The sequence below is a fragment of the Onychostoma macrolepis genome, chromosome 06 (genome assembly GCF_012432095.1).
Source record: "Onychostoma macrolepis isolate SWU-2019 chromosome 06, ASM1243209v1, whole genome shotgun sequence".
Classification (NCBI taxonomy): domain Eukaryota; kingdom Metazoa; phylum Chordata; class Actinopteri; order Cypriniformes; family Cyprinidae; genus Onychostoma; species Onychostoma macrolepis.
In genome coordinates this window covers 3,680,405-3,708,357 of record NC_081160.1, presented here as the reverse complement: position 1 = coordinate 3,708,357, position 27,953 = coordinate 3,680,405, and the positions used below count along the sequence as shown (strand labels likewise).

The 27,953-nt window shown below is 39.1% G+C and overlaps 1 protein-coding gene across 1 annotated transcript; it reads right to left on the bottom strand.

The window, feature by feature from the left end:
- Positions 1-598: 598 nt before the first annotated feature.
- kdm4aa (lysine (K)-specific demethylase 4A, genome duplicate a) lies at positions 599-26,417 on the bottom strand. Its single transcript, XM_058778781.1, has 23 exons — positions 26,292-26,417; positions 24,811-24,970; positions 24,533-24,708; positions 23,650-23,764; positions 23,332-23,525; positions 22,667-22,716; positions 22,469-22,572; positions 22,248-22,385; positions 21,732-22,138; positions 20,558-20,733; positions 18,352-20,477; positions 14,029-14,133; positions 12,691-12,781; positions 11,753-11,934; positions 11,440-11,635; positions 10,590-10,666; positions 10,144-10,199; positions 8,895-9,003; positions 8,374-8,562; positions 7,285-7,455; positions 6,778-6,897; positions 6,611-6,703; positions 599-2,065 (listed from the first exon to the last, which is right to left on the bottom strand). Exons 2-23 carry the CDS (start codon positions 24,955-24,957, stop codon positions 1,928-1,930), a joined length of 5,160 nt encoding a protein of 1,719 aa, XP_058634764.1. The 5' UTR covers positions 24,958-24,970; positions 26,292-26,417; the 3' UTR covers positions 599-1,927.
- Positions 26,418-27,953: the final 1,536 nt, after the last annotated feature.

Genomic DNA, 27,953 nt, shown 5'->3' with positions numbered 1-27,953 from the left:
CAAAATAATATTTTCATTTGTTCTGAAATTTCTAATATTGGTTTTTAATAAAAAAAAAATAGTTTTAGGGTGTGTTTTTACCAAAAGAAGGAAAAGTGTAAACACACCCTAAAACTAATTTTTATTAAACCCAATATTAGGAATTTCAGAACAAATGAAAATATTATTCTGTGTGCAATTCATATATATATATATATATATATATATATATATACACACAGGTGCATCTAAAAAAATTGAATATTGTGAAAAAGTTATTTTTGGTAACTTATTTCAAAAAGTGAAACTTTCATATATGCTAGACTCATTACATGTAAAGTAAATAAAAATTGTTTTAATTTTGATGATTAATAATAATATTATTATTCAGAATGTTGTAAAAAACAAAAACGAACAAACAAAAAAAAATCTATATTTCCAATGTGCAGGCTTGCCGGTGGTAACCACAACACTGCTCTGTGGTTTTATTATCCAGAAGATGAAAATATTATTGAAATATTAACAGTGAAATAAAATGCAATACATTTAAATCAGTAAATCTAGTTACTTGTTTAATGCAGTAAATGTTGAATATGAATGAAAAAACGACACCCCAGTATAAGAAACATGTCAGCTCACATCTTTTACTGATGCACATTAATAATTTTTACAAAATACATGTATGGAAGTCCTAGAGCCTCTGCATTCAGAAGTGCAGTGAGAACAAGGCTCATGTTTGAAAGCAACACGAGAGGCAGAAGAAACGTGCCAAAAGCTTAAGATTTCTTAAATTAACTACATACAACTCTATCTCACAGTATATGAACATTAAACATGTATTATAAAACAAAGCAATAAAATAGGCTTCTTGATAGAAAAAATCTTTTATAATTTTCTTTTTTTTTTTTTTTTTTTTTTATAGTGAAGATTAGCCCCATCTAACAACTGAAGGCCTGCAACAACCTGACTTTCTTCAAATGCTGTCGGCTAGACAGTCCAAACAATGGCCTCCTCAGCTTTCAGAAGTGCATTTCGGTCTCTAGAGCTTGGCTACTGCAAGGACAAAGATGACAATTCATAAAAGTACAGCTGAGAAGTGCAAAAATAGCTTATTAAAACCGTGGGGCTTCTGATAAAATGTGGACAGCAGTAAGAAGCTACATTAATAGAAACGTCTGAATGAAAGTGTATTGAACCAGAGCGCAAGGCAGGGCTTGAACAGCTGTGAAAGTGAGATCCTTGGCAATTCGGTATCTACGCGATCCTCTTTCTAAAAACAGAACACACCTATCGGTGTCGAACTTCGACAGCACTGGAACTCATATTGCAAAATTGACTTTTGTAAAGCACCAGTAATAAATAGGCTTGTAAAAAATGACTCAAAGACACGCTGAATTCATTATGTTCCAAATAATGTACAATAATCAGGATCTCGACTGCGTAATTTACAACAGTAGATCTTAAAAAAAGGAGATCCACATCCATAAAATGGCAATGGCACCTCCGTTCGGTAAAATACGGGTAGAAAGAGCACCCTCAATTAAGTCAAATAAATTAACGCAGTTTGATAAAAGTAGATATTTTATGAAATGGAGATCACAAATATGCTGTATCAAATGAATGTGATTTAGAGTGACTCCATGAGCCTGATGTTCACGCTGATGTGTTTCTAGAGTGTTTGTGGCACAGTTTCACAGCGCTGAGGTTAAAAGGGCATCACACCCAAAGACAAAGCTGCATTCTCTGAGAAAGACACTGTGAAACACCCTGCCTCAACTCTAGACCCATATATCAGAATAGATGGTCGAGGGCTAGTAATAGTCCACCGAGGAGCGATCAAACCCATCCAGGTGTCTGACCCCTGCGAACTGAACGCTACTGACATTGGCAGGGCTAGAGTTGCTGGATGAGTGCTGGTGGTTTCGGGTGAAGGCTGGGTCATCGCTGGCTACTCCATGATGGCTCGGTAGATGACGGGTTCGATGTAGTCACCTCTGTACCTGGAGTTGATCACTCTCTGTCTCTTGCTCTCCTGGACCTTCTTCTCTCCAAACAAGCCATCAAAACGCATGTCCGATGCCTTAGACTGAATCACACACATGCAAAAATCAACACTCGTGCCCACCTGCTTTCTCCAGAACTAATTTTTTCCCATTCATATTTACCATGGTGATTTTTAAAAAGTAATCATTAAAGCATTGTAAGCCATGAACCAAACTAATCAGCAACAAGCAAACTGTATTTGAAATACTAAAAAAAAAAAAAAAAAAAAATAGTAGAAGACTGTGTGCGTAACAGCTTTAATGAGGGAAAGAACTACAATCCCATGAAGCACTGCAAGTGAAATTATCAAATAAAAAAAAATGACGAAGAAACATAAAAATAATCATTTAAAATGGTTGACTACCTATAGAAACAATATATGTGAACCGGGACCACAAAACCAGTTTTGAGTGTCAAATACTTCGTTACCTTACTTAAGTAGAAATTTTGGGTATCTATACTTTACTGGAGTAATTCTTTTTCAGCCGACTTTTTACTTCTACTCCTTACATTTTCACGCAGTTATCTGTACTTTCTACTCCTTACATTTTAAAAATAGCCTCGTTACTCCTATTTCATTTCAGCTTGTTTTCATTCCGGCTTGTCATCGTTAAAAAAAAAAAAAAAAAAAAAACCTATCCAGATAAATCGCGCCATCCGGATAGAGTGAATTTGATTGTGATTGGATGAGAAGTATAAACATATACCATTCCGACGCCCTATTGGTTTGTACGCAATCCATCGCACCTGCACATGACACAAATCATGTCACACTCCAGCAAGGACATAGCCAGTGTTGGGGTCGTTACTCAAAAAAGATTATTTCTTAAAAGTTATTATTTCCTCTTCAGGAACTCGAGCTGCGTCCAAGAACGCTAGGAGAACGCCTCCAGCGTGACCACGCTCTGATACAAATGTAATCTGTCCAAAGGATGGGCGAGACGTCACGGGCGGGTGACGTAACGGCCAGGAGACATAAAAGCATGTGCGGTGAAACCGGCGTCAGCTTTTGTCATTCAGCAACCGCTACTCTGTGTGTCTGTCGATCTGTGTTGTGAGTTCTATTTAGTGTTGTTTGTCACTTGAAATAAGCTCCACAATGTCTAACTCACCACGCACTTTTACAAAGTGTGTGGATGCCGCGTTAGCTCCGTTGCGGCTACAAGGCATCCGCATATCCACTTTGGTTGATTCTTGCTCTATCAGAGCAGATGGCGGCTCAACATCGAGATGTTGTTCGTGCTCACATGAAAGTGTTGGGGTTAAGACTGAACGCCAAGAACAGTGTGCTTTCTCCATTATAGAGAACCACTTATCTTGGTGTGGTGTGGGATTCGACCACGATGCAGGCACGTGTGTCCCCTGCTCGGATCGAGTCAATCCTCACAGCAGTCAGGAGAGTGAAAGAAGGCCAGTCACTCAACAGTGGTGGCTCAAGACCAAGGGTTCTCCCAAGGGAAAACCGCTTCACATGATCAAGGTCACGTGGTGGTGCCTACGTGCCTTAGACATGTGGAGACATCCTTGGTTCTTGTCTCAGGGCCTGGTGTTGGGAGCTCCGTGTTGCTGCGTACGCTAGCGACGGACGTGTCCCTCACCCTGCCCGCAGTCTGTGGAGTACTCGCCGTCTCATGTGGCACTTCAACTGCCTGGAGATGCTGGCGGTGTTTCACAGAAACACTTTCTCCCAGACCTAAAGATCGCCGGTGTTGGTGCGATAGCACCGAAAACACTGCGGTGGTCTCTTACATCAACCACCGAGGAGGTCTGCGTTCACGCCCCCTGCACAGGCTGGCGTACCAGATCCTTGGGTGGTCCCAGGACAAACTCCTCTCGCTGAGAGCAGTTCACATGCCTGGGCATCTCAGTGTGGGAGCAGACATCCCGTCGAGGCAGGGGCTGAGGCCCGGGGAATGGATGCTTCACCCTGAAGTGATTTGGAGAGTGTTTGGCCAGGCTCAGGTGGACCTCTTCGCTACTCAGGTAAGTATACAGCGCATGTCCCCTCTGGTACTCTCTAAATTCATCCAGCTCCACTGGGGCTGGATGCCATGGTACAGACGTGGCCGAGGCTTCGTCTGTACATTTTTCCCCCGATCGCTCTGCTCCCGGGAGTTCTGGCGAGAGTGCGCTGGCACGAGGTCAGTCTACTTCTGGTAGCACCGTTCTGGCCGGGCCGAGTATGGTTCTCGGACCTGATTTCTCTCCTCGACGGCTCTCCATGGGAGATTCCCGTCAGGAGGGATCTCCTCTCACAAGCGGGGGTCTGTCACCCCCACCTGGAGCTTTGGAAGTTGTGGGTGTGGCCACTTAGCCACCTGTGGCCTTTTTTCTCTCGCCCTAGCTGTGCTCCATCCACACTAGGCAGGGATTTGTCAGTCTGGCGGCGTGGGGATCTCGTTCCCCTAGCGTTCTTGGACGCAGCTCGAGTTCCTGAAGAGGAACGTCTTAGGTTACGTATGTAACCCCAGTTCCTCGAGGGAACGAGACGCTGCGTCTCAAGGCCATACTTCCGGCATCCCTACGAGCGGTTGCTTCATTCCTGAAGCTGACGCCGGTTTCACCGCACGTGCTTTTATGTCTCCTGGCCGTTACGTCACCCGCCCGTGACGTCTCGCCCATCCTTTGGACAGATTACATTTGTATCAGAGCGTGGTCACGCTGGAGGCGTTCTCCTAGCGTTCTTGGACGCAGCGTCTCGTTCCCTCGAGGAACTGGGGTTACATACGTAACCTAAGACGTTCTCCACTACTGGCTCATTTATCAAACGGGTGCTTTCTCTTCGTCCCCCGCAAATTAAGCTACAGTAGGTAGTTCGGTAGAGAGACGTTTGAATAAATTAGCGTTTGCGATTGACAATGTTGTGATAAGTAGGCTATACTAACTTTGTAACTCGTTACACGCAACACTGGACATAGCAGACGTATGTAGCCAAGTACGCAGATGTCCGTGGCAGAGACTCAAGAAGAGAACTCGAGCGAAATGTAACTGATGTAGATTACCCTGTTGTTGTACGTACAGCATTGAGTCCAAAGTGTTTGTTACATCTTCTAGTTAAATGTGACATTGTTGCCATTAGCTATAGAATTGAGCATAGTACAAACCAGGAAGGTATCAGGATTGAGTTATTTTATTTTTTTTATTTTTTTATGAATCACTTGGATTAATCATTAATTTTGACAGCACTAATGTTTATTGTATATAGATAACCATACAAGGGTAATTGTTACTAAGCCTGCCCTGGGTACAGCAATTTTCTTGTCCATTGGCCTCACAGATTCCTGCAGCTAAGCTTGGGTGTACATTTACATTCCAATAAAGGTTATTGATGACATGCCTCTGAAGTTTGACTTTTTGCACCATTACAATACTTATAGGCAACTAGTCATCATATCTTCCGCTCCATGAAACATGTTAATGCTCAGTAGTACACATATATGGTTCTTTAATGTATTTGCATTGTACTAAAATGCATTCATTTTTAATGGGCATATATGCGGCTGAAACAGGTAGCCTAGTGCATCCCAAATTTTTCAACATTAACATATAACATTATAGTCATGGCCTTTAGAAAAATGTTTTTTTGAGGAGGTGCGGTAGTGCACAATAGGCCCCTGTGGCGCGGCCTAAGCTTTTGTCCTTAATGGCATTTTTTTCCTTACATTACTTTTACTTTTATACTTTAAGTAGTTTTGAAACCAGTACTTTTACACTTTTACTTGAGTAAAAAGCTTGAGCTGATACTTCAACTTCAACAGAAGTCTTTTTAAACCCTAGTATCTATACTTCTACCTGAGTAATGAATGTGAATACTTTTGACACCAGTGATGGTTTGTTAGGATCGGACAATATTTGGCTGAGATACAACTATTTGAAAATCTGGAATCTGAGGGTGCAAAAAATTCAAAATACTGAGAAAAATCGCCTTTAAAGTTGACCGAATGAAGCTCTTAGCAATGCATACTAATAATCGAAAATCAAGTTGATACATTTATGGTAAGAAATTTACAAAATATCTTTAATATCCTAATGATTTTTGGCATGAAAGAAAAATCTATAATTTTGACCCATACAGTGTATTTTTGGCTACTGCTACAAATATACCCCAGCGACTTATGACTGGTTTTGTGGTCCAGGGTCACATATTTGAAGTTTCTACAAAATATACTGTATATGTATACAAATAGTTAAGTATTTTATTTGGTCACTGTGACTGATTGGTGGAATTTTCTGTACAGAATCTTGGGTAATGTAATTTTTCACCATGAACTCAACTGTTAACCACGATTATTTTATTGAATGGACATCAATAATGTGGACTGATGGCCTCACCAAAAGCATATACCATTGAGAAACAACCACATAGCTCACAGAAGGACTGCCTTTAATAGTTCACAAGTTATCTTTAAAAATAATTTCCCCCATGGAGAAAATGAATGATTTTTTACTTCTGGACCACTCAATATGTAGAAAATATTGAATTATTAATTGTACATGACAAGCTCAACAACTACAGTGTGCTGTTGTCACATTAATTTTTTTTTTTTTAGTATTTTTTACTTGCAATGTCCCTAATATATGAGCTCACCAGACGAGATTTGACTCTCTTGGGCAGCTCTTCGTCTAGGGTGTAGACGTCATCTCTCTTAGCAGTCAGCTGCGATCCGTCCTCGAACTCCACCTGAAGAGAAGCAGTGGTTAACTAAACGGCTAAACGCAGACTGAACCGCTGGAACTCTTCTCTTAGACATATACCTGGTACATCTGAATGACATGAGCTGCCACGAATTTAGCTCCATAGACAAGACCGTCCGTCCATCTGACCTGAACCACTTCCCCCTGTGGTGGAGGACCCAGCTGAGCGCAGTCTCGGTTCTACACCAAACCATGCAAAATACAATGTTTATAAAATACATCTTAAATATACAGAATTTGGGAGTCAATCATAACTAGACAATCATACACTACCATTCAAAAGTTTTGGGTTTGAAAGAAATTAATACTTTCATTCATCAGGAAGGCATTAAATTGATCAAAAGTGAGAGTAAAGTCATTTATAATGATTACCAAAGTTTTTTGTGCTGTTCTTTCGACTTTCTATTCATCAAAGAATACTGAAAAAATAGTTTCGCAACTTTCTCAAAATTCCCTGTTACTTCTAGGTTTTCCATGACATCGATAATTAGATGACCTACTTAAAACTGTGGTTAAATGCACCTTTTCTAAACTGCTGTACAGAATAGATCAAATCTCACATCTTACCACAATGTCCTCTGGGAAAAGGTTATCACTGAAGGAGCCATCGTCAAAGTTGACCTCATAAAATGTCTCTTTTGTCAGCTGTATGACTTCACACTGGTAGTAGCGTCCATTTTTGTGCTTGCAGATGACCTTCTGACCCACGCTGAGCTCTCTCATGGCTGCTTTATTACGCTGCAGAGGAGAAAGAGAGAGATCACTCATCACAGCAGCAACATCCATTGTGATGGCTATTCAGAAAAGGGATGCACAATAATTGTTAAACAGTCATGATTATTTTGCACAAAAAATATAATCACAGTTATTATTCACAATTATTGTGCCCTTTTACATTTCATCAGAATTAATGCACTTTCACATGAGCACAAATCAAGAGAATGTCAACTTGCATGCTTTGCTTGCAGATTTAGTTGCACAAACAGACTGGCTGCATTACACTTTAATTTGAGCAGAATAGCTCAAAAGAGATTACAAAACCCCATCGTACAAGTTTACTGGTGTTTTCAGCTCATATCAGCACTTTTTTTATATTGTAGAGAAAATGTGTGCGCATGGTTTCCAGGTTGGAAAGATTAAGCAAAACACTGAGCAGAAAATGTGTCAGTTTAAAAGAAAAGCTATGAATGAGGGATTTTAAAAAACTGCTGACATCTGGCAACTGCAACCATGAAAGCTTATGGATGCTTGTTATCAATTCAAGAAAACGCAAATGCCAAATGAATATGAAACATTTTCACGATCAATAAATACTGGAGACAATTATGCTTAATAAATCAAGAAAGGCCTGAAACTGTGATCATAATTAAAACACGATTTAAATAAAAGTGATACACTATTTATATGTGAGCAATGGTGGCGAGTCTTTTGAATGCACGTTATGCAAATGGACACCGTCTTAAATGTATTATTTTTAATTATGGTTTGGAGAAGAAAAAGCTATACATATCCTGTTCTATTTAAACACTTTAAAAAAAGCATGTAAAGGAAACAGGAAGTGACTATTGGGCCAACTTGTAGAGCCACCTGTAGCAGCCACATTATAATGCAGTCACATGTTACAGTGCACAATTTCAGTGTTTCAGAGTGCAATACCTCCGATTGTACCGGCCCTTTGTGGCGGCAACAAGTGACATAGACAACGAAGGGCCAGTCGTCTGGGTGCATGATGACGCCGGCGGCCTGTGCGCAGGTCGGGTGATATGAGGTGGGGCAGCGACCGTGAGAACACTGCACACAACAGCCCAACGTTTTCTTCATCCTCCGTTTGCAGTAGTAGCATTTCTGTAAGCACATATGAGAGAGATTAGCTCACAGGAAGTCAGTTCAGAGGAAGTGGGACATGAGGAAAGGGCCTAGAGTGCAGATATAAATAACGCTGTGACTGCTTACACCAAAGCACTTTCAGTAAAAGTCAACATCCTGAAGTTACAATCTGCAGCAAAATGTGTTGTTCTGTTACACAAACGATGTAGAACATGCCTTAAAACATATCGAGCTGTTGATTAATGGAGGTCTGCTGTGAAACTACATCTCAGAGAAATGAAATGTTGCTGTTTGAAAGGATGCCCAGTTCGCACACTGCACATTTTCTAGAGAAGTGAAGAGAAACTCACCAGCTTGAATCTCTGTAAGGGAATGCCACTGAGATCCACGGGCGATCGTTCAGCGATGTTCACAAAGCGAGCTTCCAGCACTGCCACCGCACACAGGACGTGAACCCATCTGCACACAGAGACACATGTTAGGAACCTGGGATGATGACTTTTGCTAAGTATACAACATTAACTGATCCCAAAGAAAACAGCAGGATGAATCTCACAAAACCTCTCAAGATCATTTCCAAGTCACATTTCACCATAGATTCAAAACATAAAAATAAGCAATTATATATTGCATTTAGGAAAATTGTATTTTTAGGACCACTTACATTTTTACAATGGAACATTATTTTCATGACAATAAAATGTGTTTCCTTCCTGAATTACTGTAATTTGTTGTTTTACCTTCAAGTCTTTTTGTAATTATCATAAGGGTTTTGGCACCGGAGGAACATTTCATAGTTTAACTTTAACTATTAACATTTAATCCTATAACTATTGACGGAAATAACTGCTTTTTGACGTATTTGCACCACAGGAACTGGGAATGATTTTAGTTATAGAAAAGCCTTTAAAGGGGGAACTAAATTAGCTCTTGCTTGAGAGTACCCAACACAATAGAAACTACCAGTGACGTAAATATAAGTTGATGCATCACTCCACCTTCCATTTTATATATATATATATATATATATATATATACTGTATTTACTTCCCAAACTAACTCCAAAAACATGGAAAACAGCGATAGATGGACCGATGCCGAAGTCCAGGCACTTCTTCATCCTCCACTAAATTTAGTGTAAATCTCAGGGGACAACCCTGGTAGCTAGTTCCTATAACTGAGTTCCTTTAACTACCCAGTGTGAAAGCCCCCTAATTTTTCTCTATGAGAAAAAAAAATAAATAAATAAAATTCTCCTTTTTTTGCTGTTGTACTACAGTAGTGAAAAAATTGTGTTTAATTGAATTTAAATGCGGTGCAATGTGTTACATGATCATTCCTAATGACAGTTTGAGAGGTAAATTCTTGAGAGATTTTATGAAACTCACGCAAAACAATGAATGATTCCTGTGATCTCAAACCAGAATTGTGTAAAAAGTGAGATCACATGAAAACAAAAGGTTCTTGTTTGTCTAAAGCCCACAAAGCCCACAAAAACACATTTCTAACAATTCAAGATCTGCGTAACTTCTAGGTCAGGTGTCAGTGTGTATCATGGGATGTCAGTTCTGCCATCTAGTGGACTTTCATTTTACTTACTTGCCATTATTGGCTCTGTGCAACGCTCCACCTCTCAACGAACACAGACAGCAACTCTGTCAAGAATCAAAGATTCAAATATCATCAATTTACAACACATCCTACTATATCAATGAACGAAGACATGAAAGACCACTATGTGTTTAATGCAGGTGAACGGTAGCCCAAAATTATATGGACACTAAGCCAGATTTAAAGCAGAAACAAGAAACATCAAGAAAATTTTAAGTCTCAGTCCATTTTAAAGAAAAATACACCGTTCAAGCAAAACACTGTCTGCTTTCATTGTATGGAAAAGCAAAAAATCCAACAGGTGAAAAGGTCAAAGAAAGCCATACAGATTTCTAACATGCAAGTGAGTAAATGAGCACAGAATTTCTGGGTGAACTATTTCTGTAAGTGTCCAAATGTGTTTTAGGGCCACTATATGACAGGTTTAGGTGTACCTCGGTGAGGGCGTTGGCTTTACAACGGGCACATTTCCAGTCTTTGGAGACTCTCGCTGGAGCCACACCGTAACAACCTAGAACAGAGTGAATTGAACAGACCTCGGATTATTCAAACACACCCTGCACTGGCAAAATATGTTGGAAACTATGATGAAATTCCTTATTTGTCCTCAGCATCATCGTGAGTGCATCTTGTATTGAAGGAGTTTACATTCATGCTGGACACTTGTTCCCTAATAGTTTATTTTCTTATTTAGGAAAAGCTTAATTTAAGGCATAATAATGGAAAGATGATACATTCTAGACCATGTTATAACCAGACAAACTACACTAGCATTCGGGGTCAGCAAGACTTTTAAATGATTTTTAAAAGTCTTGTATGTTCACCAAGGCTGCATTTCTTTGATAAATGTAAAAACAGTAAAACAGTTTATAGTAAAAATGTGAAATATTATTACAATTTAAAATAACTGCTTTCTATTTAAATATATTGTAAAATGTAATGTATTCCTGTGATGTAATGCTGAATTTTTAGCATGATTACTCCAGTCTTCAGTGTCACATGATCCTTCAGAAATCATTCTAATACGCTGATTTGCTGAAACATTTCTGATTATTATCAATGTTGAAAACAGTTGTGCTGCTTCATATTATTTGTGCAAAATGCGATTATATATTTTTTTCAGGATTCTTTGATAAATAGACAGTTCAAAAGAACAGAATATAATCAATATATAAAGATAAAATAAATATGAGACTCCCTTTCTGATCAAGCACCACAAACAGCTAGTCGATTAAGGAAAATGAACAGTAATGTTAAAGTCCGGGTTGTCAGGGCAGTACTCACTAGTGTGCACACGAACACTGCACAGGGAGCAGCTGATGAGCAGACTGGTGCCGTCCTCCTCCAGGTGAGCTGTGGACGGCTGGACATCTGCGCTGTCCTCGGTGGTGGTGGAGAAACATCTCTCTGGAATCAGAGGCTTGGTTCTCATCTGACCCCCGGGCAGCACCACGGCCGGCTCGCTCTCGCCCCCTTCAGACTGAACACAAACACATAAACAGGACGTTGTACAGGAAAGCACAGGAAGTGTCAGACACTTGATATACTCAGCGACAGGAAACAGAAGAACACAGATCTCTGAACCAGGCCGGCGTACCCGCTGATGTGCCTGGAAGAGTGCACACACAGAGCAGTACGGAGACCGCAGACCCATCTCTCTGTTGTACTCTCTCTCTCTTTCTGGATTATACGGTCTGTTCTGCCACAGCTGGGCCAAAGGTCGTGCCCAGGCCTCCCCGTCCAGCCCGTCCTCCTCTGACGCAGCCTGATCCTGCAGCTCTGCACATGCACACACAATCCATCACATTACATCATCCTTCATTCAGAAGATGCTTTTGCAATGTGATTTACGGTACATTTTCCGTCGTTATAATACTTGGTATTCCAGATAAATGCCCAGTGGCAACTGAATAAAGAATTCGTATGGCAACTACCTGAGGAGTCCAACACTGTGACTGTGTGGAACATTTCAACATTGCTCTGTATGAGTAACCCAACATAACAACAACAATTAAACAAATTGCATTGACTTTAGGCAGGACTGACATTTTGCACAATGTGCAAACATTTGTCATTCTGTTTGGTGGTGCTAGCACGCAGAAATTACACACTTCACACACTCTGACGCATTTCAGACTACAATGAATATTCTGTGGAAAATGATGTGGGGCGGGACTTCATTTTAGTCATCACACACACATGCGCACACACAAATATATATTATATACCAATTATAAAGTAGAGGTTTGCAAAGTACTGAGATTTTAGTGGACATATGTAGTCAGTGCACTGATCTGAAAAGTGGTCCATTACACTAATGACAGATCACACATCAGTGTTAACTTAGCATTATTTAAATACTGTTTTTGTATATATCAATATTTTAAATTTAGATGTTCAGTATTCATTTTAGTTTGACTGATTTTGTGGTGAAGTTTTTAATCTAATATTTCTATTTTGCTTCAGCTTTATTTCAATTATGATTTTTAATGATTTTAGTTTTAGTTAACAATAACAACACTGCCACAAACTGACCTTCATCACTGATGCTGTCCTTCATCAGAGGATGGTGCCTGGGGAGTCTGGGAAGTCTGTGCTGAGCTTCCACTGGGTGTTCAGCTTCTTTCTGCAGTCAACACAAACTCACACTTATTACACACAGCCACACACAAAATACAACAGGGTTTCCCAAACAAGAGCTGGCAAACTCCCTAATGATTCATGATGGAACTGCATTGGGTTTGTGATGTGATAGAAATACCCAATTAAATTGGGGGGGATAAATAAATAAAATGTGTAAATGCATTCAGAACATTTTTGCTTTGCAAATCTACTCACAATTTATTGTTGCTGTTATTGTTGAGTATTTACATTGAGTTACTGTGATTCTTTTCAGAGTAAATTAGGTTTATTATATTGCCTGAAGCGATTAACATCACTCTTCTATTGCTCCTGGAAAGCAGGTGGTACACAAACCTTTATTAAGAGGGATATTCATGCATGTCATTAATTGATGGTAGGAGTTATTCATCAGATGATGAAGAGCGCTGTAAGCGGGCATATATCCAGATGCGTGATGCAGTTGAGTGTAATTTCATTAATTTAGATATCTGGGACTGTGGCAGTAAAGTGATGCTGCACAGTAACAGCATAGTTTGCTAGCATGAGGGAGTCTACCATAGATATTAGAGATGCACCGATTGACCGGCCAGTGTTTGGAATCGGACGATTTTTCGCATGACCGGCCCGTATCGGTGACCGGTCGATCAGTCTCACGTCTAGCCGATTCCGAGCCGATCCTTTTATTGCCAGCAGTGCAGGCATTCAGCGTAAACGGCAACTGATAATGTATTTATGTCGTGCCAGATGAGGCTTGCACAGCCTGAGTGAGTGTGTGAGAGAGACAGCACACACAAAGTAACTCACAGAAATTTATAGATGCATACTGCGGTAGAAAAAAAAAAAAAGAGATATTTACAAAATATGATTTAGATAAGCAACATTATACGGCCATGATGTTTCCCCGAATATCAATATCAACACGATTACAATGTGACACTGCTTTTATACAACAGTATTTCAATAAATAAGAAGTTAAAATTAAGTGACTTAGATTTGACTGTTTTCGCTCAGTTTCGCTGGCGAAAATAGTTCGATCAAAGCCACAGCAGAAGTGTTTTGTGTCTCTGAGCAACACAGCAGTGTTTCGTTACTGAATGAATCCACGCCATATTTAAAAGTATCATTGCATTTTTCAACATTTATTTATGTTTAAAAAATGTGTCAAACATTAATCTAATATTTCTATTTTGCTTCAGCTTTATTTCAATTATGATTTTTAATGATTTTAGTTTTAGTTAACAATAACAACACTGCCACAAACTGACCTTCATCACTGATGCTGTCCTTCATCAGAGGATGGTGCCTGGGGAGTCTGGGAAGTCTGTGCTGAGCTTCCACTGGGTGTTCAGCTTCTTTCTGCAGTCAACACAAACTCACACTTATTACACACAGCCACACACAAAATACAACAGGGTTTCCCAAACAAGAGCTGGCAAACTCCCTAATGATTCATGATGGAACTGCATTGGGTTTGTGATGTGATAGAAATACCCAATTAAATGGGGGGGGATAAATAAATAAAATGTGTAAATGCATTCAGAACATTTTTGCTTTGCAAATCTACTCACAATTTATTGTTGCTGTTATTGTTGAGTATTTACATTGAGTTACTGTGATTCTTTTCAGAGTAAATTAGGTTTATTATATTGCCTGAAGTGATTAACATCACTCTTCTATTGCTCCTGGAAAGCAGGTGGTACACAAACCTTTATTAAGAGGGATATTCATGCATGTCATTAATTGATGGTAGGAGTTATTCATCAGATGATGAAGAGCGCTGTAAGCGGGCATATATCCAGATGCGTGATGCAGTTGAGTGTAATTTCATTAATTTAGATATCTGGGACTGTGGCAGTAAAGTGATGCTGCACAGTAACAGCATAGTTTGCTAGCATGAGGGAGTCTACCATAGATATTAGAGATGCACCGATTGACCGGCCAGTGTTTGGAATCGGACGATTTTTCGCATGACCGGCCCGTATCGGTGACCGGTCGATCAGTCTCACGTCTAGCCGATTCGAGCCGATCCTTTTATTGCCAGCAGTGCAGGCATTCAGCGAACGGCAACTGATAATGTATTTATGTCGTGCCAGATGAGGCTTGCACAGCCTGAGTGAGTGTGTGAGAGAGACAGCACACACAAAGTAACTCACAGAAATTTATAGATGCATACTGCGGTAGAAAAAAAAAAAAAGAGATATTTACAAAATATGATTTAGATAAGCAACATTATACGGCCATGATGTTTCCCCGAATATCAATATCAACACGATTACAATGTGACACTGCTTTTATACAACAGTATTTCAATAAATAAGAAGTTAAAATTAAGTGACTTAGATTTGACTGTTTTCGCTCAGTTTCGCTGACGAAAATAGTTCCGATCAAAGCCACAGCAGAAGTGTTTTGTGTCTCTGAGCAACACAGCAGTGTTTCGTTACTGAATGAATCCACGCCATATTTAAAAGTATCATTGCATTTTTTCAACATTTATTTATGTTTAAAAAAATGTGTCAAACATTAATCTTATAAAATTATTTATGCATTTGAAATGTTGCAGTGTAAATGCATTTATGGCACCTCAGCTTCATCAAACTGTCTGTGTAAATGCATCTAATGTCACTTCAGATGCAGCTTCTGTTTCCTCAGCAGTGGAAAGATAAGAGTTTGTTAACACTAATTTCATTTGAATGGTAACAACTCTACAGTCTCTTATTATGCTAACTGAATTAATTGAAACAAAGCAAGAATTTGATGTGAAAGATGACACATTTAATAAGGTTAGGGGGGAAAAAAATGACCATTTATAAACATAGTGGGAAATGACATCTGTTATATACATGATGACATTTGTTATATACAGCAACTCATTTTAAGTTCTTCCCACTTTAAGTATTTCTTCCTCTTTCCAGTCACAGAACACTTTATTTTGAGAGTTGTTTAAGTGAGAGAAAAGCTGTAACTTAGTCCATTTTGGGGGAATTGTAATGTTTAATAATTTCTTTTATTATGTAAATAATTTTGCATTGAATATTTACATAGATATTTGTTTGTATATGCTGTCAATTATAGTTCTTAGAAACAAAATCGGAATCGGAAAAACCGGTATTGGCAGGTCACACTTCCAAAAAAATCGGAATCGGCCAAGAAAATTGCAATCAGTGCATCTCTAATAGATATGTATAGATTCCCTATTCGACCGCTCCATATACTTTGACGCGTCCGCCATTTTGGAATGGTCAACTTGACGTCATTCACCATAATAATCAATGAATATTCAAATATATACCAGTGTATAACTTGCTGTTGCAGATGCACACAGTCAACATTCTCAAAGGTTCACAGACCGTTCCAAAAATGGTGGATGGCTTATGTATCACGGGCACGGCCCATAGAAACAGTCACTAACGAGGCATCTACATATATTAGGGATGTGCATCTCCATAACTGAGGCCGATGCGATACACATTTTGATGCATAGCCAACGATACGATACATTGAAGATACACATGAAGCAGCTAGCGATGCGATGCGATACGATTCACCCCTATTACGATGCAGTGTGATTCAATTTCGATTCGAGTCAACACAATGTGATTCGATGCAATACGATGAAATGGAAAAAATATGATCGCTTTTATTTCTTTGGTTCAGACAGACAGCAAATCAGAAATGAACTTCAGTATCTTCTAACTTCTAACGCCTTGAGGCCTGTTTCATAAAACAAGTTTACCAAATAGGCCAGGCTTATTTCAGTTAGTCTGACTCACAGTCAAATGATTTGGTTCCATAAAGCAAATTTAACAACGATCATCCTCAGTCACTGTGGCTACTTATGCTGGAAAACTAACCTGGTTCAGGGCAGGCAAACTGTCAGGCTAAGCTGAGCTCACTGACCAATAGGAATGCAATGATATTACCACTGACTCTCTCACATACTATCATAGCCATGCAGCCTTTCTCTCTGGTTTTATAACGGTACCTTTTATAGTTAGAAGAACATTACAATCAATCATTGCTCTTTAAAGCATTAACAATCACTATACTAAAAGTTAAAATCACTAAATTTAAACTACATTTTAACTGCTATAAGAAACACACATTAACTCATCTGAGCTTAGTAATTAGGGCTGTATTAGATTACATTTTATTTACCCATTAAAATAGTCCCTCTACTTTACAGTTACTGCTATCATAAAATGCATATTTGACTCGGAATTATTACGTTCCGTATGTTTAGAGCGCATGCGCGCAGCAGCATTCGTCCACTCGCGTAAGCCCACTCCTGACAACAAAATGGATATATTTGCATGACTTTCTAACATTTACAGATGAAAAATATACTTGTGACATGTCAGTTATGCACTGAGGAAAACAAAACGTCTCAAATGCATTAAACAGCACAAATATATTTGCTGTTTACTGTGGTGGATCGATTTGAATAAGCGTGCACAAATTAGTTAGATTGTGTGAACTTACATGGTCGTTTATAACCGCTTTAGCCCCGATTGATTTGTTAGGTTATTTCAAGTCAGGTTTTGGACTTTAAACCCCGCTTTTCCTCAGGTCTCCGTAGTGTTGTTGTGATTCGTCATATTCACGCGCAGCAGTGATGAGAGAACGTGCTCGAGAAATGCCCTTTTCGAGAGGAGAAATCATCTACTTATAAAATATGGTCAGATTATTGGTCACTTTCTAAACAATAAAAGTGTAGCGCATCCACTAGTAATTATACATAAATAAATCGTTTTTAACCGATGCAAATACGTTAGAAACGATGCATCGCGATACAAATGCTAACTTGTATCCGATGCACACTTTTTAAACTGATGCATCGCATCGTTAACTTTTTTTGCAGATGCACTGAGCGACACCGGGAATTTTCCCATCCCTAACGTATATATATATATATATATATATATCTATGGAGTCTACTGCATTCTCCACAATCTAAAGCACAGGCATTCAAGGAGAAATATGTCAGGAACTAATTTTGTAAATGTGTTTACAATGCTGACTAATTTGCATTATAGAGTGTTGCAGGAATGAGTCCTAATACCTTCTGGTTCTAATGTCAATGGGTTTTATGAATGTTGTTTTTGGTTAAATGTCTGTGGTCTAAAGCTCCACATTTTCCACATTTTATTCTACAACATAAAACACATCAATACACCCTTGTGAATTTTAAAGCTTTTACTTGTCTTAAAAAATATAGGCCTAATTGCTAACAAGTGGCTAATTGGGACTACAGAGGCTGTCTGGGAAATAAACTAAACTCGTCTACAAATTAGTCGCTTTAACAGTCTAATCACACTCTTGCAAACTATTCTAACGGAACCTTTCAGGGAAAATACTTTTTAATTAGCGAGATGAACAAAACATAAGAATCATAAATTTTCCTGGTGACAGCTTACTTTCCAAAAGTCAGTGGAAACTTACTATTAACGTTTTGTCAAGGGAACCAGGGTGATGCAAACTTAGAGGTTGTTCTACAAATGAACGTCATTCCTGCAGCAATCTATTCCTTTAGTGAATCAGGTGCTTAAACAACAGAGTCAGACGACACATACACACCTTGCTGTCCTCTTGAGACTCGCTATCAGAGTCGCTGTCTCGGTCTCTCTCGTGCCGAATGCGCGGCTCGAGATCGCTGTAATCTCCTTTAGCGTAGCTGTGGACATGTAGCACCTCCGCGGGGCTCAGCGTTCTCTGGAAGATGTGCTGGACCGCAGGCGGACACACCTGACTGCCGCCCGCTGACGCGGAGCTGCACTGCGACTCGCTGAGCTTAAGGTTGATGGCGCTGCTGCTGGGTTCGGTGATGACATCATAAGTGTGGGCGGAGTTAACGCTAGGTTTGCGTTTAGGGCCGACGCTGACGTTGCTGGGTTCAGTGATGACATCATATGCGAGGGCGTAGTTAGTGCTGGGCTTGTGTTCAGGGCTGACGGTGATGTTGCCGAGTTCTAGTTGGACATCACAGATGTGGGCGGAGTTAACACTGGGTTCGTGTTCAGGGTTGACAGTGATGCCGCTGGGTTCTGTGGTGACATTACTGGTGTGGGCGGAGCTAATGCCGGGTTCATGTTTAGGGCTGATGGTGATATTGCTGAGTTTTGGTTGAACATCACAGCTGTGGGCGGAACTAATGCTGGATTCTTGTTCACTGACAGTGATGTTGGTAGGTTCTGGTTGGGCATCACAGGTGTAGGCAGAGTTAACACTGGGTTCGTGTTTAGGGTCAATGATGTTGCTCAGTTCTGGTTGGACATCACAGCTGTGGGCGGAGCTAAAGCTGAGTTCATTTTCAGCTTTGATGGTGATGCCGGTGGGTTCTGGTTGGACATCACAGCTGTAGGCGGAGCTAATGCTGGGTTCTTTTTCAGCACTGATGGTGATGTCAATGGCTTCTGGTAGGACCTCACAGCTGTGGGCGGAGCTAATGCTGGATTTGTGTTCAGCGATGATGGAGATGTCGCTGGGTTCTGGTTGGACCTCACAGCTGTGGGCGGAGCTAATGCTGGGTTCATTTTCAATGCTGATGTTGACGTTGCTCAGTTCTGGTTGTACATCACAGCTGTGGGCGGAGCTAATGCTGGGTTCATTTTCAACGCTGATGTTGACGTTGCTGGGTTCTGGTTGTACATCACAGCTGTGGGCGGCGCTAATGCTGGGTTCATTTTCAATGCTGATGGTGATGTCGCTTTGTTCTGGATGGACCTCACAGCTGTGGGCAGAGCTAATGCTGGATTCATTTTCAACGCTGATGTTGACGTTGCTGGTTTCTAGTTGTATGTCACAGCTGTGGGCGGAGCCAATGCTGGGTTCTTTTTCAGCGCTGATGGTGAAGTCAATGGGTTCTGGTAGGACCTCACAGCTGTGGGCGGGGCTAATGCTGGATTCGTGTTCAGTGCTGATGGTGATGTCGCTGGGTTCTGGTTGGACCTCACAGCTGTGGGCGGAGCTAATGCTGGGTTCATTTTCAGCGCTGATGGTGATGTCGCTGGGTTCTGGTTGTACATCACAGCTGTGGGCGGAACTAACACTGGGTTCATGTTCAGCGCTGATGGTGATGTCACTGGGTTCTGTGGTGACATCACAGGTGTGGGTGGAGTTAATGCCAAGTTCGTGTTTAGGGCTGACTGCGATGTCGCTGGGTTCTGGTTGGACATCATAGGTGTGGGAGGAGTTAATAGCAGGCTCGCTTGGACTAGGGATGATGGTATTTATAGTGCGGTCGCTGGGTTCTGTAGAGACATCACAGGTGTGGGTGGAGTTAATGCCATGTAGAGAGGAAATACTGCTGGTTACAGATATGAGAGGCGTGACGTCAGCAGCAGGGACACTGGAACACGAATGGGCCGTGATGTCACTCTGCTGGGCATCAGTGAGGTCACCGTTTGGAGTGATGCCATCAGGCTTGCTTTGGACATCACAGCTTTGAGTGACGTGTTCGGACTGAGAGGCGACATCACTGGTCGGAGCCTCATCATCAGCGATGCTGTTTGTGGATTGTGAGGATGAGGTGACATCGTTGGGTTCAGAGAGAGTGACATCATCTCTTTGCTGCATTGAGATGTCACTGCTGGAGGTGGGGTTTGATGGAGAGAGCTCCACCTCCATGCAGGGAGGGGCTTGATTCTCTGGCTGTTGTGGAGGGGGAGCGTCTGTCTCCATCGTCTCCTCAGCTTGCGCATAACCTGCAAAAATACACATTAATTGTTTTAGCCTTTTTATTACAGCATCGCCGGTGTATCGTTTGCTGTATATGAGGCTCTACCTGGGTCAGCGGAGATGGATTGTTCATTCTTGTCATCTGTCTCAGTCTGGTTAAGTTTGGCTTTCTTCTTCTCAACTTCTTCCTCTTTTTCTACCTTTACTTGATTGTCATCTTTTGCTCCATCGTCAGGGCTGGGTCTGAGCCGTTTCTGCCCCACATTCTGCTTTGGACTGCTACTGTATAAAGAAGGGAAATCAGAGGATTAAAATAAATAAATAAATAATACTTTTTTTCCATGAACCATCACCACTGTGCTCTAAAGCATAAGATGTAGCCCTCAGGACAAGTGTGACAAATTGTGTTATACCGTAACAATTAAAGAGCATGTTTATAGTATATTTAATGTGGGAAAGTATTTACTGAAAGGTAAAACGCATTTTTTACATTTTCAATTAAACTTTAGTTTTAGAAATGTAGTATTCTAGTCAATTACTATATCTTTTAGCATATCCTTCAACTTCAGCTCAGTGTTATTTTAGTATTATTTATAGCATTTAATAATATTTTGAAAAAGCTTTTATTTTTATATTTTCAGTTTTCATATAAATTTCAGTTTTAGTAATTTGGTGCATTTGTCTTTTTTAGTATTTTTTTAATATTTCTATTTCTATTTATAAACTTTGTCCAAGTTTGTTTTCATCTGTTATGTTTTATTTCAGCTCTATTGCAAATAACCAAAACATTTTTAATAGTCTTAATTAAATATAATTAAGTATATAATATAATTTTAGTCTTAATTAAATATAATAATAATGCTTAATGAAAATTTGTGTTATTAATATTTTTTTATTGTGTTGTAACCATTATATTAAAAACAATAAGGCACTTGACGTTACATTGTATTGTACGTGACTTTGCTGCATGCCATACCTAACACCCCTCAGCTGTCACCTTACATACAATACAGCATAACGTGCTAAAACATTAAAAAGACCTTTGGGTTTCTGTGTATAGATGACAATGTTTGTCCGTATTCTCATTCTATGTCCGTAAAGTTTTGCACGGGTTAGATTTGTAAAGTAACTTGTAATAGCCAAAAAATGTTTGGAATTGTGTGAATGAGTACTTGAGCAATGCACGGTGTCAGCAAATGAAGACTAAAGGCAAAGCAAACTCCCATCAGCATCTGAGATGGAGATGGCCACATTTTCTTTTTCTTTTTTTTTTTACACACCTGTTGATCTGCTCTGAGGTGCTGCTTGGTTCTTCATCACCAACAGGCTTCTTCTCCTCTACCTCCAGACCTCCTTTATCTGCTTCTTCTTTCTCCTTTGCACCATCTGTTTCCCTTTTCAAAATTTCAGTCTTGTCTTCCTCTCCACCGTCCGTGTTTGCTTTCTGCTCCTCTCCAGCCTCTGCTTCTCCTCCCTTCTCCTGCGTTTCTGCTTTGCTGCTATCGCTGAGCTCTCCTGTCTCATTTTCTGTCTTTACATCTGTCAGGAACTCTGCCTCTGGTGTGGTCTTTGAGTGGTCAATGGGCACATTGTCCTTTCCTGCTTTCCAAAGTTTATAGCGTTCTGGCTGGAACTTGCGAACAAACACATCCATGGATATCTTCACCATGTCCTTCCGGCAGGAACACTGAGAAAGAGAAGCAGATCAACAAACAAAAACATACCTGCGGTACCATACCTGAACTCATACTTGTACTCCAAAACTGAGCGTAAACGATGTATGCAAAATAACATACTAATGTCGCCAGCTTTCCATAATCGATCCAACGCTGGGTGGCAAAGTTGGTGGATTCTGCACAGTTGAAGCCATGGTTAAACCCAGCATGATATCCATACGGGAAGGACACAATGAACTGGCCTGCTTCCTGTGTGACCTGATGAATTGAGTAGAAAGAAGTCAAATCGTGAGATAAAATCAGGAACGACAGGATAAGATGATAAAAACCAAGCAACTGACCTTCTCAAAGGGTATTCCATACTTTCTCAGAATAGACGGTGAAATTAAAGTCATTTTGTGTCTCAGGAAGGCTTCACAACTTTGGGCACTTCCAGGAAAAAATCCTGCGTGAATGAAAATTAAAAGAGTACCGAGTTAATTAATGAGCAGCTGAAGAGGAACAGGAACTAATGATATGTTTTCAGAAGACCACCGTACCTTTAGCAAGACGCTCTAATCGCTTCCCATGTTCTGGAGGCACGATGTACCTGCAGAAGAGCCCGTTTTCAATCCAAGACCAAGTAATAAATGCTTTTTAAAATCTCTTTAGGACAGTAGGAATAGTATTAGGGTCAGTAAGCTTTTTTTAAGCTGAAATAAGTCTCATTTGCTCACCACGGCTGCATTTATTTGATCTGATGTATTATTACAACAACTTAAGATAACTGCTTTCTATTTTCATATATTTAAAATGTAATTCATTCCTGTAATCAAAGCTGAATTTTCAGCATCATTACTCCAGTCTTCAGTGTCACATGATCCTTCAGAAATCATTCTAATATGCTGATTTGCTGCTCAAGAAACATTTCTAATTATTATCAATATTGAAAAAGGTTGTGCTGCACTATACACTGTTTTTCAGGATACTCTGATGAATAGAAAGTTAAAAAGAACAGCATTTATTGGAAATAGGAATATTTTATAACTTTATAAATATCTTTACTGTCACTTTTGGTCAATTAGCTTGTTTTTAAATGAATCTGTCAAAAAATCTCAGCTCCTGGTTTGAATCAATGTAATGACTCAATGAATTGATCAAATGAACTGAGAATAGCAAAACAACAAAAATGCAGACCAAAAACAAGATTTAGTTGTGACGTTACCAGGACTTGGGTTCTCCAAAGTGAAGGTAGTTGATGCTGTAGAGATCCATGTCCTCTGTGTGCCAGGCGAATGTGCTCTTCCACATCCCGAAATAAAGATATGGAGTGTTGACTCCTTTGATTGTGATTCCACTCTCTCTCTCTACAGTGTCCAAAATAGTGTTGAGACGGCCAATATTCCACTCCGTCACGTCCTGTATACAGTCACATATATATCTGTAATCACTGCATAGCACTATTATCACACTGTAAACAATGGTTGTAACTAAAACATAGTAGTGAAAAATATTCCATTAATAAAAATGGTAGATTACTCACCGGATCGTAGAGGGTTCCACTGACATCTGCCCCATACAGTGGTGGATTGAATGTTAAATTCTTCCAATATTTCCTCTCTAGTTCATCAAAATCAGCATATCTGGGATTACAGAACCTGCAGTCGAGTTAGAGAACCATTTTATTATGGTGAGAGTCAACATGATAGAACATTCTCAATGCATCAACTTCATGTATCTCAGAGTGAAAAAGAATATACAATGAGCAATAATGTCAATGGATTTATGTTATGCATTTATGTTAAAAGTAGGCTAGGATATTATTGGAGAATATTATGGTTCTCTGTTCAATCAGACTTAAACTACCATTCAAAAGTTTGGGGTCAGAACTTTTTTGAACTAGCACTTTTGAAAGAAATTAATACTTTCAAGGATGCATTAAATTATCAAATTATATTTGTCACAAAATATAACTTTTGAACTTTCTATTAATAAAATAATTTTGAAAAAAAAAAAAAAAATGTATCACCGTTTTCACAAAAATGGCACTGTTTTCAAAGCTGATAATAAGAAATTGTTTCTTGAGAATCAAATCAGCATGTTAGAATGATTTCTGAAGGATCATGTGACACTGAAGACTGGAGTAATGATGCTGAAAATTCAGCTGCGCATAACAGGAATTAATTATATTTTAAATATATCACAATAAAAACCATTTATTTTAAGCAATAATAATATTTTACAATATTAAAATGCAGACCCAAAACTTCTGAATAGCAATGTAGTTTTATCAGCAAAAAAGAAGCAGTCACGTCAGAGGTGGAGAATATTAGTATTACTTTAAAATAATTTGCATTTATGAATCCTGCATAATAACACCAGGAATATTTATTAAAGAAGTCTTTAAACAATTCTCTGTTGCTCACTTGTCTGTGTTGGCAGTTTTGCGGAACTCGCGGACAGTCATCGGCTTCTTCTGGATGTTGTACTGAGTGAAGAGACCTGATTGGCCAGTGACCACCTGTTGAATAGGTGTGGGAATCACCAGGTCATCAATGTCATCGTATGTGCTCCGGGGCTTCCAGTCCTTTGGTGGCACCACCTGACAAACAAGCACATCAGTGAGCCATCTACAGCAACAACAACAACAAAAAAGCAATTCTCTCACAGCAATTTGAGCAGAACGAAAATCTTATACACTAACCTTAGCCATGCCGGCTCTGTGAGCCCCCTGCGACTCCATATATGCAATGTATCTGTTGAAGTCTTTGAACTCCTCTTTTGTGGGATGAAAGGTCATGATCCTGGTGGCAGGACTCTGGGAGCTTTGAGAGACTGAGTCCGAAGCCATTCTGCCACTTGGGCTGTAAGAGAAACAAGAAGATGAAGATTTCAGCAACAAACACATAAACAAAACTAAATATGTAACATATCATACTCATGCGTTTTTTTGAAAACTACCACACCACAGCAACAAAAACTAATGTTCAAGAACACATCTCCTAACCAGCTAGTAAACTCCACATGTAAACCACCACTACTAGGCAAGACCTGTTTAGTTATAACACATTTCATTCACATATTCTTGCTAATGTAAAGTGATTCAAAATATTTGCATAACAAGAAAAAGATAAAGAATACATTTTTAATTAAGAAAACAATAAAAAGCTATATAAAATTGTTACTTAAAAATCTAAAAAAATATATATAATAATTGATTTTCATAAAATAATTATACTTTTGTTTTTTACATTGAACATCATATTTAAATATAATTACAACCAATACATAACAGGTGTCCTTGCCAGAAACCCAGATAACCTATAATTATAAAAAAATAAAAATAAAGGCAGAAAAAGTATAAATATTCCAACCTGTTGGAACTAAATACAAACAAATACTCAGTAAACACCAAGAGAAAGAAAAGTTGATTAGAGAACACTGATCATGTTTATATTGGTTTAAACATGAAATAACACAACAAAATAACTTGTGACAGTTGACAACATGCTCATTGACTTTACTGACAGAAATACACTTAATGAAGCATTTTAATCAAATTGATATCATATGATAAACCACAGTAATATAGAAATACAGAAATACACTCACTGCACTATTTCATTCAAGCACACAGTATATAATAAAACATTAACCCACTGTAGTGTTTAATAACTGTTATGATTATGAATGTTGAAGCACCTGTAAACTCACACTAGCATGCTAGCTTACACTAGCCTGATAAATACATCATATCTAGCCATTAGGAGTATTTAATGAAAAGGCATCATACTTATAAATTTGTCACGATCTGATTATCAGGTTCTGCTCAGAACCACTGAAAGTTTTGAGCCCGAAATCTCTCAAACTCACCGCAAAAAACAACAACAAACACACTGACGGCTAAAGGCGCTCAAATGAACACAAACTTACTCCTGTCACACACACACACCGCTTCAGCTCAACACACACACGCTTATATCCATTCACACGGTGTAATTAACGGCTTTTTGTAGTGTATAACTGTGTTATTACATGAATTATTGATCCGCTCCAAACTTTGATGAGCCTGGTGGCTAACTACTGTAAACACGACACTCACACACTAAAACACGCACGAAATCACTCCACACACACAAACACCCGATCATACGTGTCAGCAGAGGACGAGAGGAGTTTACTTACGGGTGTCGCGGGCTCAGCTGACGGGTGTTGAGGGCGCAACTCAGAAAAACAGGGCAGAAAAAGACGATTGCAGACCAGACATGTCCTCCATTAGAGTGGAGCGCGACTGCGCATGCGCGCCGCACACTGTTTACAAAGATGGAAGAAGGCGTTCCCCCGCGCGCGCCCCCTTATCAACTCACTCCATATGAACCCTATGGTGCCATATAGGTAGCATGGAAAGTTGTCTCCATGTGAACCATATGGGGCCGTAGAACATGGATTGCAGATATATAATCATCTCCAATAGAGCTCATATACTGTATGCTCCACATGTCATATATGATATAGATGCACAATCATATAGATTATATAGCCTAGGTATTTTTTGTATAAATCGATCTATTTTATAGGCTATATGGATTATGGGGTCACATAAATATAGAATAAACAAATAAAATGGATTAATGTACAACACACTCCATTTAAGTCGTATGATGTCTTTATAGCACATATAGAACATTATAGATATTGATTATAGATAATATATATCAATTTTGCTATGCATCCTAATGGGACCCTTTCTATGCATCTCATATAGAGTCACATATATATATATATATATATATATATATATATATATAAAAACTTAACTTGCATATATAACATGATGTACCTACTGGCCTATGGCGTTTATGAATATTTTATACATAAACATTTAACCCTATATATAGTTCATATATAAAGCATAGACTTAAAGTGACTTATTAAAGTGATATATAGTCTGAACATGCTTATGTTTCAAATATTATACAGAACCACATGTATGAGTATATATATATATATTATTTGTATAGATAACTGTGTATGCATCATGTTAGTCATATAATTGTTATTATACAGATTATATAATATTGCTTATCCATGTAAGCTAAATAGTTAAATTATTTATCTGACTCTATACATTTTATCCGACTCACTAAATCCACACGCAACCGTGATAGATGTGGCATGCAGTATAAATATATATAACTGTAGACTTATTTATATAGCCCATATCATAGATCATTGTAGAGTCATATGCATATATATATATATTACATAGATAATAGACATTATTTCTAAAACTGATACAAATATATAAATTCAACATATTTTATGGTACTTGTGCAAAAACATGCAGTATAAATTTACTACATTTTGCATCTTCAATATCTCAAATAAATTTGAAATGACTATGGACTGTTTTTTATTTTAACCTTTGGACAAATTGTTGGTTTTTAGACCACCTGTTAAAAATGTGCATTTAAATGATCTGTGTATCTCCAGCAATAAACAAAGACATTGATCATTGTCTGCAAACTGGTAATTAGGCTTAATTATTTGTTAATTGTTAATCTACAATGGGAAACAACATCTCTGACCTCAGACCAAAGGGACAATTTGTGCCTAATTAGTGAGATAATTAGCTTCCGATAGAATTAGTAAACTTTGCTGTCCGGTTGCTGAGATTTTTGGAGGACTAATGTCTCCAGGTGTTCCAGAACTAATGAATCATGTAGAACAGGCAGAATCCAGTCCACATGCCTTCACATTAAACCGCAATGGCCGGTGGGCTGGCTCTCTGGCAAGGACACAAACACACTGGAGAGGGACCAGCCATCTGTTCCCAGGAAATGTGCT